A 14,836-nucleotide genomic window follows, 5' to 3' on the forward strand; every position below is an offset into this window, starting at 1 on the left:
TCACGCAGTTTTCTTCCAGTTCAAGACAACAGTCCTGTTACTCCCATACTTCCGTCTTCAGTCATTCGGGCAGGCCTCACACAGGATTTATTTACCCAGTTAAAGCTGCTTCAACATCAGGCTCCTGGAAATACTCCTGCTGGTCGTCTTTTTGTCCCTGAGTTTTTGAGAGCAACTGTTTTGACGGAGTTTCATGATAGCAAAGTTGCCGGGCATCCGGGAATCGCTAAGACTTTGGAATTAGTCTCCCGCTCAGTATGGTGGCCTGGTCTTTCCAAAGACATTAAGGAGTTTGTTTTTTCGTGTCAAGTCTGTGCACAGCATAAAGTTCCCCGTTCTTTGCCTATCGGTCAGCTTATGCCCTTGAATGTTCCTCTTAGGCCATGGTCTCATATCTCCATGGATTTTGTGGTGGACCTCCCTCTGTCAGCCGGATGCCGAGTCATATGGGTGGTAGTGGACCGTTTTAGTAAAATGGCCCATTTCATTGCTCTTCCCCGATTGCCATCTGCCCAGGGATTGGCAGTCTTGTTCCTCCGCCATGTTTTCAGACTCCATGGGTTACCCACTGATATTGTTTCCGATCGGGGTCCACAATTCATTGCACAGTTTTGGAAATCTTTTTGTGTCTCATTGAAGATGAAATTATCTTTAACGTCAGGCTACCATCCCCAATCCAACGGGCAGACTGAGCGAGTTAATCAATCACTAAAACAATATTTGCGGTTGTACTCGGCCAAACTCCAAAATGACTGGTCTGAGTTTCTTCCATTGGCGGAGTTCGCTTACAATAATGCCTGTCATTCCTCCACCAATGTGTCTCCATTTTTTGCAGTTTTTGGTTTTCACCCCAGAGCTAATTCCTTTTTTCAACATTCCTCTGTCTCCTCACTGACCTTGACCTCTCATCTTAGGCTCATTTGGAGAAAAGTGCACCTGGCTCTCAGAAAAGCGGCATTTCAGGAAAAGAGATTTTCTGACAGGCTCCGGCGGCCGTGCACTTTTAAAGTAGGAGATAGGGTGTGGTTGTCGACTCGCAACATTAAACTTCGACAAACCTCAGCCAGATTGGGTCCTAAATTTATTGGACCATTTCACATTATCAAAAAAGTCAATCCAGTTGCCTTCCGGTTACGTTTACCAAAAACTTTACGGATCGGAAATACTTTCCATTGCTCATTGCTGAAACCATATGCTTCGTCCAGTAGATTTCCTCGTAAGATATCTCAGGGGAGATCACCAATAGTTGTACAGGGTCAGCAGGAGTTCTTGGTGGAGAAGGTTCACGATTCCAAGTTGTCCCGGGGTCGGCTTTATTTTTTGGTGCATTGGAGAGGTTATGGTCCAGAAGAAAGGTCTTGGGTCCTGGATAAGGATCTCCATGCCCCGAGGCTCAAGAGGGCATTTTTTCGAGAATTTCCTCGGAAACCGGGCTTTAGGGGTTCCTTGACCCCTCCTCAAGGGGGGGGTACTGTTAGGTGCCGGGGTCCGCTCGTCGGTGCGGCCCGGCGCCTAGCAACCAGGGACGCCGTGCGCGTACAGCCGCCGGCTCCCTGGCAACGCTAGACGCCGGGCGCACGGAGCCGCTCAGACCCTAGCAACGGGGACGCCACGTTCGGGCCGCGTTCCCCGTTGCTGGGTCTTTTCTAATTGTATAATGGTGTGCTGGCCGTGCAGCATGCAAGCTGCACGGCATTACTTGTGATTACCCAGTCTGGCTCCTGATTGGGGAGCTCACAGTTATAAGCACCCTTTGGACTTCTCACAGACGCCGGTGATAGCTTCCTGTTTGCCTGTGTTGGTTACAGAGAGTTTCCAGTCCTGCTCAATCCGGTTGTTCCTGTCCTCAGTGATCCTGTACTCGGATATTGTCATCTGTTCCTGGAGTCTGACCGAGCACCTTTAACATCCTGTGGTGTTCGTGAGTCGCGGCGTAGCCGTGTGTTGCGGCTTGACCGCTTACTGTTTATTATTTTGTATCTTTGTGTTCTGGAGCTTTTGCGGAGGATTCCGCTCCCCCTGATCCACTCTGGTATCCAACGGTGCTGGATAGGAGTTACGGATCAGTGGATCTTTGGTTGTCCTTTTCCCTGGCGGCTAGTCCGCACATACTTTTTGGTTTAGTTAGTTAGCTTGTAACCCCTGGCCTGGTTGCTTAGTCAGAGGGCCCCTTGTTATCACCCTGTCTCGGATTTCCCTTTGTCTCCCATTAAGACCTGAGGGGGCATCGGGGTTGGGCAGACATAATCCGCCCTTCGAACGCGGCTGCCATGGGCTCAAGCAACCATAGTCTCGCAGGGGATTTCTGATAACACGGGCGAGACAACGGAGTTAGGGCGCCAGGGGTTACTAGGCTCTCCAGCTCCCACAACCAGTATATCTTTCCAGTACTCAGACCTCTGCCATAAGATCTCCTCTGGTCTGGAGTACGGGAATCATAACAGTAATGTGTATAAGGGGTACTACTGTGCTGTGTAACGTGACTAATGGACATTACTTTACACAGCACAGTAGTGTCGTTTTCAAATTGGACTGCAGTGGTGTGCCACAAGGGTCTGTACTTGGACCACTATTGTTCAACATCTTCATAAATGATCTAGAAGTAGGTCTAGAGAGTACAGTTTCAATTTTTGCAGACGATACCAAACTGTGTAAGGTAATAAATTCGGAGGGGGATGCTGAGTCACTTCAGAACGACTTATTTAAACTGGAAACATGGGCAGCAAAATGGAGAATGAGGTTCAATATAGACAATAGTAAGGTAATTCACTTTGGTACCAAGAACAGAAACACTACGTACCGTACATACTAAATGGGGAAAAACTAGGGGATTCTCTACTGGAAAAAGATTTACAGTAGGTGTTCACATAGATAACAAATTTACCAGTAGTACCCAAAGTAGGAATTCAGCAAAAAAGGCAAACAAGGTATTAGCATGCTTAAAGTGGTGAATTGATGCAAGGGATGAGAGTGTTATACTCTCACTATATAAATCACTAGCGAGACCACATCTTGATTACTGTGCACAACTATGGGCACCATACTACAAAAAGGATATCCTGGAACTAGAAAAGGTTCATAGATGGGTGACCAAATTGATTAAGGTGATGGAGACACTAGAATACGAGGAAAGGCTTGCTAGGCTAGGCATGTTTACACTGGAAAAAGGAGATTAAGAGGGGATATGATTAACATTTACAAATATATAAAGGGTCAATACACAGAGCTAACGAGGGATTTGTTTTTGGTAAGATCATCACAAAGGACACACTCGCTTAGGTTAGAGGAGAGGAGATTTCGCACACTGAGACGGAAAGGTTTCTTTACAGTAATGACAATACGTATTTGGAATCCCCTGCCTATTGCCACAGGGCACCAAAATGTGTAGTTACTGCAATTTTGATTATTGGTTGCTTTGGCTAAATCTTCTCTTTGTCTCTCTTCAAGGTTGGATTAATTTCCCCTCCTAGCTTTCCTCTCAGGATCTGTCTGTCCCCCCCATAATATTCATACCAGGTATTTCCTTCTCCAAACCGTGGTCCAAATGCACTATAAGATCCATCATGGTGTTTGTACGCCAGTTGTTTCTGATATCCTGTACACAAGCAAACAAAATCAGGCTCAGAATGAGTTTAAAATCACTGTCACCTAAATATGGTGGTTTCTGATGAACTGATAGATGATGCTGCATTATCAAGAATATTACTTACAGTATGTGTCAAAAATGTCTGCCTCAACCATGTGTAAGCAACAAGTGCACGTAAAAAGCACACTTATTCTTTGAAATGTGAGGGTGCCTCCTCAGGGGTTCAGTATGGTATGCCGGCGGTCGGGCTCCCGGCGACCAGCATACCGGCGCCAGGAGCCCGACCGCCGGCTTACCGACAGTGTGGCGAGCGCAAATGAGCCCCTTGCGGGCTCACTGCGCTCGCCACGCTACGGGCATGGTGGAACGCTACGCGCGCCACGCTATTTTATTCTCCCGCCAGGGTGGTCGTGGACCCCCACGAGAGAGAATAAGTATCGGTATGACAGCTGTCGGGATTCCGGCGCCGGTATACTGTGCGCCGGGATCCCGTCAGTCGGCATACTGAAGACCCCCGCTCCTCAGAGCCCTGCACACTCCCCTCTATATAACAGGAATGTTTGGCATTGGTCTAATCTTTCCGTGGTGGCTCAGACTGAAAGTCTTTAGGGCACTTATGGTGGAGTGTCGGAATTCTGTTACATATTTTAAATGATGGGGGAATTAAGGAAGAGACCTGTACCAAAATAATAAATAAAATCTACTGTTTACAAATTCAGTAAATTTCAGATTTCACACAGGTGCAACAGGACAGAGAAGGATTTGTTTGTGGTGCTCTAAGAATAGCACAAAGAGAGATACTGTAGGAGTATAATAAGTTGCAGATCTCTACCAGTGGTCAGGTAGCTCAGTGCCTTTGATTTGATCTCTGGGGTCAATAGATCAGTTTTGTTGAGATACTCCAAAATGTAGATATTGGGGGTGAAAAGGACCATATTCTGCTCCCCACATCCGTATGGCAACTGAAGGAGGCTCCCCAGATTCTGCATTGCTGTGCCCATGACATCACCTAAAAGAGAGTGATAAAAAAATGCATAATTAAAAGTAATGTATATGCTGGTTGTACAGAACACCTGGAACATATTTAGTACAATGTACTATAAACATATAACAGCACTTACAAGCCTATACATCATCAGGGCCGGATGGCCCCCAATGATGAAGTATCCAGTCACAAGTTGTGGGGTTGGATACTTAAATACTTGAGCAATTCAGTATTGCTCCAGTGTACTCTGAAAAGCAGCTGGCCCCCTGATCCCAAACACTGCTCCCGTCTAGTCTCCCCCCCCCCCATTTTATTTTACCATATTTTTTATCTCAAACCTTACTTCTTTGTAAGCATATCCTTATGTCTATCCCATGCATGTTTAAATTGCTTTACTGTCTTATCCTCCACCACCTCTGATGGGAGGCTATTCCACTTGTCCACTACCCTTTCTGTGAAGTAATTTTTCCTCAAATGTCCCTTGAACCTCCCCCCTCCAGTCTCAGTGCATGTCCTCGTGTCCTATTGCTTCTTTTCATTTGGAGAATGTTTCCCTCCTGGACTTTGTTAAAACCTTTGATATATTTGAAAGTTTCCATCATGTCCCCTCTTTCCATTCTCTGCTCCAAACTATACATATTGAGATTTCTTAGTCGTTCTTGGTAAGATTTGTGATGTAGGCCATGCACCATTTTAGTTGCCACTTGCCCTTCTTTGTACAGTCTCTAATGTATTAATATCCTTTAGAAGATATAGCCTCCAGGACTGAACACAGTATTCTAGATGAGGCCGTACAAATGGGTTCCGGTATGATAGATAGACAGTGTCTAGTTAGACAATCAATAGATAGACACCATATGTTAGATGGACATTAGGTCGACAGGGTCAAAAGATCGACAGGGTCAAAAGGTCGACATGGAAAAGGTCGACAAGCCAAAAGGTCGACAGGTCAAAAGGTCAACATGGCCAAAAGGTCGACATGAAAATGGTCGACATGAAAAAGGTAGACACCATGTTTTTTTGCATTTTTGTGGTTTGTGTGGATAGTTTTGTCATCAGGGACCCCCCAGTTGTAGAAAGGCATACCCTCGGGGGGCTCGCTTCGCTCGCCACGCTTCGGCTCGCCACGCTTCGGCTCGCCACAAGCTTCATAACCAACTCTATGCCAACATGGATAGAGAAAGTATGAAATAATCCAAAAACATGTTACATAAAAAAAAACATTTGTCTATCTTTTTTATGTCGACCTTTTGACCATGTCAACCTTTTGACCTGTCGACCTTTTGACCCTGTCGACCTAATGTCTGTCTAATATATGGTGTCTATCTATTGACTGTCTAACTAGACACTGTCTATCTTTCAAATGGATAGGGTACCAATGACCTATACAGTGGCATTATTACTTCTTCCTTTCTGCTGCTGATTCCTCTCCCAATGCAGCCAAGCATCTGACTAGCCTTCCTCATTGCTTTGTTATATTGCTTACCTGCCTTTAAGTCACCTGAAATATTGACTCCTAGATCCCTTTCCTCCTCAGTAGTTTCCAGTATAGTACCATTAATACTATATTTAGCCTTCGGATTTTTGGAACTGAGACCTGCCTCAGTTCTTGTCAGTTCGGAACTCGGATTTAAAAACTGAACTCTGGTTTTGTATTGCATGTAAACAGGTCCATATTATATGATTTTAGCTGTTTTATAAGTTTTATCGATTTTTTTTTAATCAATGTCTATCAATTTTAAAGGACCACTTATTTAAGAAGGACATCTGCAGTATTTGCATTAGACAAAAGAATCCTTTTTATTAAAATAAAGCATTTTTTCTTACTGACAGCAATGTTTATTTTACATTTTATGGGCAGATGTACTACCAACCAATCAGCTAATAACTGTCATTTTTCAAACACAGCCTGTAACAAGCTGATTGGCTGGTACTTTATCTCTCTCTCTTTATATCTCTCCAAGGTTTAGTACATGTCCCCCTTAGTATAGAAATACTAAGAAGAGGGGGGGGGGGGGTATCCAAGTACCAACGCTAATTTTTCAGCTGAAAATACAGACTATTATCGCAGTTTTAGCCCGATGGTTCTTATCTGGTTATCCGATTATGGCCTGTTTTTTTCATCCAAAAAATGACCTGTTTTCGGGTGAAAACACATGGGCTCCAGGTTCCTGGACCCATGTGTTTTCGCAAAAAAACAAAATGGTGTACTAAGGGCTGGTTATTGGGGATTTTAGCACAACAAACATAATCCCTGATAAGGGCTATCGGGACTAATTGGATAGCCCCCAGGTGATCATTAGCCGTGGTAAATCTAATTGAATACCGCCCTATATATTATTTTCTATAAATCTGCACAGCACCTTCCACTGACGTGTGCATATGTGACCCGCATCTGTGAAGAACATTTGATGGACTCACCAATCACTGAGAAGTAAGCACGGGAAGAACCTTCCACCACACTGCCTGGGAGTCTCAGAGAGATCACTTCCGTTATCTCGGAGCCTGTGTGCAAAGATTGGGGGACAGAGATAAATACTGTCAGTGTCTGCACTAACCCATCCGTTGTGCTGTACTGTTATTATTTGTCTATCGGGAATGACTTTATAGCTGTGCTGGTTTTTCAGTCTGTATTCACAGTAATACTTAATAGAATAGTTAAAAAGAAAATAATACTAACACTGGCGCTGTGGTAACTAAGTGTCATTTAGAAGTGAAAATCTTTTGAACTTACCTTTGCCGCAGATCATGGCGCTCTGCGTCTCTTCTTTTCCTACACCCTCTGGCTACAGTAAAAGTAATATAAATATTATAGCGCAGGGAAGCCTTATGTGCACTTCTGCATTTCTAAAATGTAATTATTTTTTGTGTGTGCATATCTCACCCCAGATCCCGCAATGTGATACCAATACCTACTGTACTGGAATTAGAATAATTAAATATACAGTACACCATATATAGACATATAGGGCGGTATTCAATTCTTTTCACCTCCTTCCACACTCATTCTGTTTTTGCTGATGAGCGTGGTAAAATCATTTCAGCTAACAACCCCTGGGGTAGTGAGGGTGCCCAAACCTTTACGCAGCTAAACCTGGTTACTATTGGCGCGATATACGCGATAATAGGGATCACTTTAGAAAGGAGATTGGGCGTGATATATTATTTGAATACCACCCATAGGGGGAGATTCAAATGTTTGAAAAGTCAGTTGGGAGTCTGTTTACTTTTTTCTATCTAATAGACAGGAAAAAACAGACACCCAACCGACTTTTCAAACATTTGAATTCCACCCATAGTGTTTCCAACTTCAGAAATTAGTTTATATTTCAGTTGTTGGAATTAAATACACAAAAAACATATCTATAATACAGCTGCAATTTTGGGGATGTAGTCAAAATGTTACATTTATAATGTTGATAGTCATACTGTCAAGGCCACAATGTTGACAGTTATGATGTCAACAGTGTTGAAATGTTGACACTGAACACGCCAGCACCTACAGTATATCAACATGTGAAGTACCAACATTCTTCATGGACCAGCAGCAGAAGGTTAGAGTTAGACTATGGGAGGGAAGGGTTAGGGTTAAGTTTTGGGAGGGAAGGGTTAGGCTATGGGAGGGGAGGTTAGGGTTAGGCACTAGGGTCAGAGGTTAGGGATATACTCACCGCCGCAAGAGTCACAGGATCCACCGGAAGTCATCTTGGAAGACCCCGATGGAGCTGCCATACCTGCCATACCATGTAAGTTACCACTACACCACCAGGGAGGGCTGGTCGACTTTCTAATAATGTCAGCATTTCGTCAGTGTTGACATGATCAATGTTGAATGTCCATTAGGGCCATGTCAAAATTCTCATGTCAACATGAATGTTGACATCATGAATGTCGACAAAATATACCACACCTGCGTTTTTGTTGTGTAAATTATTTTATTAATTTCATGTAACTGACTGCAGTATGCTGCATTTGAGTAATGGGCACCGCAACATACCTACTACCAATGAGACAGTGTGATCCCATACAAAGCAATGTATTCTAAGTTGCATCTGCTTATCATGTGAAAACATACTAAAAAAGCAAATAAATACCAAGAGCCACCACAAGACAATAACAATGGTCTGTGAAATGTTTTTTTTTCTTTTACTTGAATCTACCAATTTCTATGTATTGTATATACCTGCAACTACCTAATAAGACTGTGGAAGGAAATGAAATGCAATGTTTGTGCTGTATTAATCTTACCTCAACCAGGATATGTTTGGTGATTGTGTCCTTTCTGCCTTGTGCGGGATTCAAAATCTCATTACCACACAGACCAGCTCCCGGCAGAGTCTGAGCACTGACTGTAAAGTTTATTTCTCCTGAAACAATAAAATTAGGAGAGAGAAGAGGTTCTGCATGTAGCTTACATCATTTCCAAAGGTACACACTGTGGTTTTCACACATAACACTGTAGTTATAGACATAATTGGCAGAAAATTGCAGCAAACTGTCGCCGATTCTAATTAGCATATGATAAAATACCATCCATTTATTTTTTATTTATTGACATTAAATTATATTTATAGTCCAGCATATTCCATTGCACTTGTAAGAGGGTCCTGCTCCCAAGCTTAGAATATGATAGAATAGGAATTTCATACATGAGGTTTAGAAACATAGAAATATAGAATGTGACGGCAGATAAGAACCACGTGACCCATCTAGTCTGCCCCTTTTTTATCCTTTAGGTAATCTCCACCCTTTTTGTACCTTAGTTCTTTGTAAGGATATTCATATGCCTATCCCAAGCATGTTAAAACTGCTCTACTGTCTTAGCTTCTACCACCTCTGATGGGAGGCTATTCCACTTATCCACTACCCTTTCTGTGAAGAAAATTTTCCTTACATTTCCCCTGATCCTCCCCCACTCCAGTCTCAGTGTATGTCCTCAAGTTCTAATACTTCTCTTCCTTTGAAGTATGTTTCCCTCATGAACTTTGTTAAGACCCTTGATATATTTGAAAGATTATATCATGTCCTACTTTCCCTTCTCTGCTCCAAATTATACATGTTAATATCTTTTAGCCTTTCCAGGTAAGTTTTGTGATGAAGGCCATGCACCATTTTAGTTGCCCTTCTTTGTATAGTTTCTAATGTATTTATATCCTTCTGGATATATGTAGGGGTACTCAATTAAGTGCCAACTGGTAAAAAAAAAAAGGACACTAATTTGACACAGGGTATTCAATTGCGGGAGTTTTCGCACTTTTTTTTATCCATTTTCACCCATGCAGTTTCACTTTTTTTGTCAAATTGGCATTGGTGAAAATTGCGCTAAAAATGGTTGAAAACACCTGCAAATTGCCAAAACACGTGTATCACTGGCGAATTTGCTGATACACGTGGTTTTCGCCAGTGCCAGATTTTTCGACCAGTCGAAAAAACGGCACAGGCATTGAATATGTCGAATGTAAATGTGACCTAAAAACGGGCGAAAAGTGCAGTTTTTAGACTGCTCGAAAAAATGGCACTAATTGAATACCACCATGGTCTCCAGAACTGGACACAGTATTCTAGATGAGGCCGTACCAATGACCTATACAGTCAGTGGCGGAACTACCGCCAGTGCAAGCAGTGCCTTGCACTGGGGCCCGCCACTGTCCAGGGGCCCAAATCCAGCACGGCATGTAATGAGTCAAACTGACTCATTACATGCCGCTGTCCGCCACCTGCCAAGGAGAGGAACGCTGCGCCACGGGGGGGGGGGGGGGGGGGGGGGAGGAGGATGGAGGTGGAGGAGGGAACAGCAGCAGTGCAGTGTAATTGGCGGAGGCGCTGCTGCTGCTGTCCCTCTCCTTCACCATAGGCTCCCCTCCGCCGCTGTGAATGCTGGGAAGCGCATCCCAGCATTTACAGAGGCAGAGGACAGCCTATGGTGAAGGAGAGGGACAGCAGCAGCAGCACCTCCACCAATTACACTGCGCTGCTGCGGCTCCCTCCTCCACCTCCCTCCTCCTTCTTCTCCCCTGCCCGCGATCATCATCCGCCATCAAGCTGCACTGAGGAGCCTGACTGCCAGCGGAGACAGTAAGTATAATCTTTTCTTTCTTTCTTTCTTTCTTTCTTTCTTTCTTTCTTTCTTTCTTTCTTTCTTTCTTTCTTTCTTTCTTTCTTTCTTTTCTGTCTGTCTGCCACAATGTGTAAAAAAGGGGATGCTGTCTGCCGTAATGTGTAAAAAAGGGGACGCTGTCTGCCGTTATGTGTAAAAAGGGGACGCTGTCTGCCATTATGTGTAAAAAGGGGACGCTGTCTGCCGTTATGCGTAAAAAAGGGGACGCTGTCTGCCGTTATGTGTAAAAAAGGGGACGCTGTCTGCCGTAATGTGTAAAAAGCGAACGCTGTCTGCCGTAATGTGTAAAAAAAGGGGGACTGTCTGCTGTAATGTGTAAAAATAAGAATTTACTCACCGGTAATTCTATTTCTCGTAGTCCGTAGTGGATGCTGTGTACTCTGTAAGGACCATGGGGAATAGACGGGCTCCGCAGGAGACTGGGCACTCTAAAAGAAAGATTAGGTACTATCTGGTGTGCACTGGCTCCTCCCTCTATGCCCCTCCTCCAGACCTCAGTTAGGGAAACTGTGCCCGGAAGAGCTGACACTACAAGGAAAGGATTTGGAATCCAGGGTAAGACTCATACCAGCCACACCAATCACACCGTACAACTCGTGATAACTATACCCAGTTAACAGTATGAATAACAACTGAGCCTCACTGAACAGATGGCTCATAACAATAACCCTTTAGTTAAGCAATAACTATATACAAGTATTGCAGACAATCCGCACTTGGGACGGGCTCCCAGCATCCACTACGGACTACGAGAAATAGAATTACCGGTGAGTAAATTCTTATTTTCTCTGACGTCCTAGTGGATGCTGGGTACTCCGTAAGGACCATGGGGATTATACCAAAGCTTCCAAACGGGCGGGAGAGTGCGGATGACTCTGCAGCACCGAATGAGCAAACTCAAGGTCCTCCTCAGCCAGGGTATCAAACTTGTAGAATTTTGCAAACGTGTTTGATCCCGACCAGGTAGCAGCTCGGCAAAGTTGTAAAGCCGAGACCCCTCGGGCAGCCGCCCAAGAAGAGCCCACCTTCCTCGTGGAATGGGCTTCGACTGATTTAGGATGCGGCAGTCCAGCCGCAGAATGTGCAAGTTGAATCGTGCAACAGATCCAGCGAGCAATAGTCTGCTTAGAAGCAGGAGCACCCAGCTTGTTGGGTGCATGCAGGATAAACAGCGAGTCAGTTTTTCTGACTCTAGCCGTCCTGGAAACATAGATTTTCAGGGCCCGGACTACGTCCAGCAACTTGGAAGCCTCCAAGTCCTGAGTAGCCGCAGGCACCACAATAGGTTGGTTCAAATGAAACGCTGACACCACCTTAGGGAGAAATTGGGGACAAGTCCTCAATTCTGCCCTGTCCATATGGAAGATCAGATAGGGGATTTTACATGACAAAGCCGCCAATTCTGACACACGCCTAGCCGAAGCCAAGGCCAAAAGCATGACCACTTTCCATGTGAGATATTTCAACTCCACGGTCTGAAGTGGCTCAAACCAATGTGATTTTAGGAAATCCAACACAACGTTGAGATCCCAAGGTGCCACTGGGGGCACAAAAGGGGGCTGAATATGCAGCACTCCCTTAACAAACGTCTGAACTTCAGGCAGTGAAGCCAGTTCTTTTTGAAAGAAAATAGACAGGGCCGAAATCTGGATTTTAATGGATCCCAATTTTAGGCCCATAGTCACTCCTGACTGTAGGAAGTGCAGAAATCGACCCAGCTGAAAGTCTTCTGTTGGGGCCTTCATAGCCTCACACCAAGCAACATATTTTCGCCATATACGGTGATAATGTTTTGCTGTCACATCCTTCCTAGCTTTTATCAGCGTAGGAATGACTTCAACCGGAATGCCCTTTTCCATCAGGATCCGGCGTTCAACCGCCATGCCGTCAAACGCAGCCGCGGTAAGTCTTGGAACAGACAGGGCCCCTGCTGTAGCAGGTCCTGTCTGAGAGGCAGAGGCCAAGGGTCCTCTGAGATCATTTCTTGTAGTTCTGGGTACCAAGTCCTTCTTGGCCAATCCGGAACGACGAGTAAAGTTCTTACTCCTCTCTTTCTTATTATCCTCAGTACCTTTGGTATGAGAGGAAGAGGAGGAAACACATAAACCGACTGGTACACCCACGGTGTCACTAGAGCGTCCACAGCTATTGCCTGAGGGTCCCTTGACCTGGCACAATATCTTTTTAGCTTTTTGTTGAGGCGGGACGCCATCATGTCCACCTGTGGCCTTTCCCAACGATTTACAATCAGCTGGAAGACTTCTGGATGAAGTCCCCACTCTCCCGGGTGGAGGTCGTGCCTGCTGAGGAAGTCTGCTTCCCAGTTGTCCACTCCCGGAATGAACACTGCTGACAGTGCTATCACGTGATTTTCCGCCCATCGGAGAATCCTTGTGGCTTCTGCCATCGCCATCCTGCTTCTTGTGCCGCCCTGTCGGTTTACATGGGCGACCGTCGTGATGTTGTCTGACTGAATCAGCACCGGCTGGTTTTGAAGCAGGGGTCTTGCCTGACTTAGGGCATTGTAAATGGCCCTTAGTTCCAGAATATTTATGTGTAGGGAAGCTTCCTGACTCGACCATTGTCCTTGGAAGTTTCTTCCTTGAGTGACTGCCCCCCAACCTCAGAGGCTTGCATCCGTGGTCACCAGGACCCAGTCCTGTATGCCGAATCTGTGGCCCTCGAGTAGATGAGCACTCTGCAGCCAACACAGCAGAGACACCCTGGCCCTCGGGGACAGGGTGATCAGCCGATGCATCTGAAGATGCGATCCGGACCACTTGTCTAACAGATCCCACTGAAAGATCCGTGCATGGAATCTGCCGAATGGAAGTGCCTCGTAAGAAGCTACCATCTTTCCCAGGACTCACGTGCAGTGATGCACCGACATCTGTTTTGGTTTTAGGAGGTCTCTGACCAGAGATGACAACTCCTTGGCCTTCTCCTCCGGGAGAAACACCTTCTTCTGTTCTGTGTCCAGAATCATACCCAGGAACAGCAGACGCGTCGTAGGAACCAGCTGCGACTTCGGGATATTCTGAATCCAGCCGTGCTGTTGTAGCACTTCCTGAGATAGTGCTACTCCGACCAACAACTGCTCCCTGGACCTCACCTTTATAAGGAGATCGTCCAAGTACGGGATAATTATAACTCCCTTCTTTCAAAGGAGTATCATCATTTCGGCCATTACTTTGGTAAATACCCTCGGTGCCATGGACAGACCAAACGGCAACGTCTGGAATTGGTAATGGCAGTCCTGTACCACAAAACGGAGGTACACCTGGTGAGGTGGGTAAATGGGGACATGTAGGTAAGCATCCTTGATGTCCAGTGATACCATGTAATCCCCCTCTTCCAGGCTTGCAATAACCGCCCTGAGCGATTCCATTTTGAACTTGAACTTCCTTATATAAGTGTTCAAGGATTTCAAATTTAGAATGGGTCTCACCGAACCGTCTGGTTTCGGTACCACAAACATTGTGGAATAGTAACCCCGTCCCTGTTGAAGGAGGGGAACTTTTATTATCACCTGCTGGAGGTACAGCTTGTGAATTGCCGCCAGTACTACCTCCCTGTCCTGGGGAGTAGCTGGCAAGGCTGATTTGAGGTAACGGCGAGGGGGAGACGTCTCGAATTCCAGCTTGTATCCCTGAGATACCACTTGTAGAACCCAGAGATCCACCTGTGAGCGAACCCACTGGTCGCTGAAGTTCCGGAGACGGGCCCCCACCGCACCTGGCTCCACCAGTGGAGCCCCAGCGTCATGCGGTGGACTTAGTGGAAGCAGGGGAGGATTTTTGTTCTTGGGAACTGGCTGTATGGTGCAGCTTTTTCCCTCTACCCCTGCCTCTGGGCAGAAAGGACGCGCCTTTAACCCGCTTGCCTTTCTGGGGCCGAAAGGACTGTACCTGATAATACGGTGCTTTCTTAGGCTGTGAGGGAACCTGAGGTAAAAATGTCGACTTCCCAGCTGTTGCTGTGGAAACGAGGTCCGAGAGACCATCCCCAAACAATTCCTCACCCTTGTAAGGCAAAACCTCCATGTGCCTTTTAGAATCCGCATCACCTGTCCACTGCCGAGTCCATAATACTCTCCTGGCAGAAATGGACATTGCATTAATTCTAGATGCCAGCTGGCAAATATCCC

At 45.5% G+C, this 14,836-nt stretch overlaps 1 protein-coding gene across 2 annotated transcripts in view; it reads right to left on the reverse strand.

Moving 5' to 3' along the window:
* Positions 1-14,836, reverse strand: part of A2M (alpha-2-macroglobulin) — a 175,297-nt gene that overhangs the window by 37,719 nt on the left and 122,742 nt on the right. For both annotated transcript variants that reach the window (XM_063962089.1, XM_063962088.1), the window contains exons 21-25: positions 8,820-8,938; positions 7,306-7,357; positions 6,993-7,076; positions 4,419-4,595; positions 3,514-3,595 (exon numbers count right to left, since the gene is read on the reverse strand). In XM_063962089.1, coding sequence (XP_063818159.1) covers positions 3,514-3,595; positions 4,419-4,595; positions 6,993-7,076; positions 7,306-7,357; positions 8,820-8,938 — 514 coding nt within the window. The remainder of the gene's footprint in view (positions 1-3,513; positions 3,596-4,418; positions 4,596-6,992; positions 7,077-7,305; positions 7,358-8,819; positions 8,939-14,836) is intronic.

The sequence above is a fragment of the Pseudophryne corroboree genome, chromosome 3 (genome assembly GCF_028390025.1).
Source record: "Pseudophryne corroboree isolate aPseCor3 chromosome 3, aPseCor3.hap2, whole genome shotgun sequence".
In the NCBI taxonomy this organism is placed as follows: Eukaryota; Metazoa; Chordata; class Amphibia; order Anura; family Myobatrachidae; genus Pseudophryne; species Pseudophryne corroboree.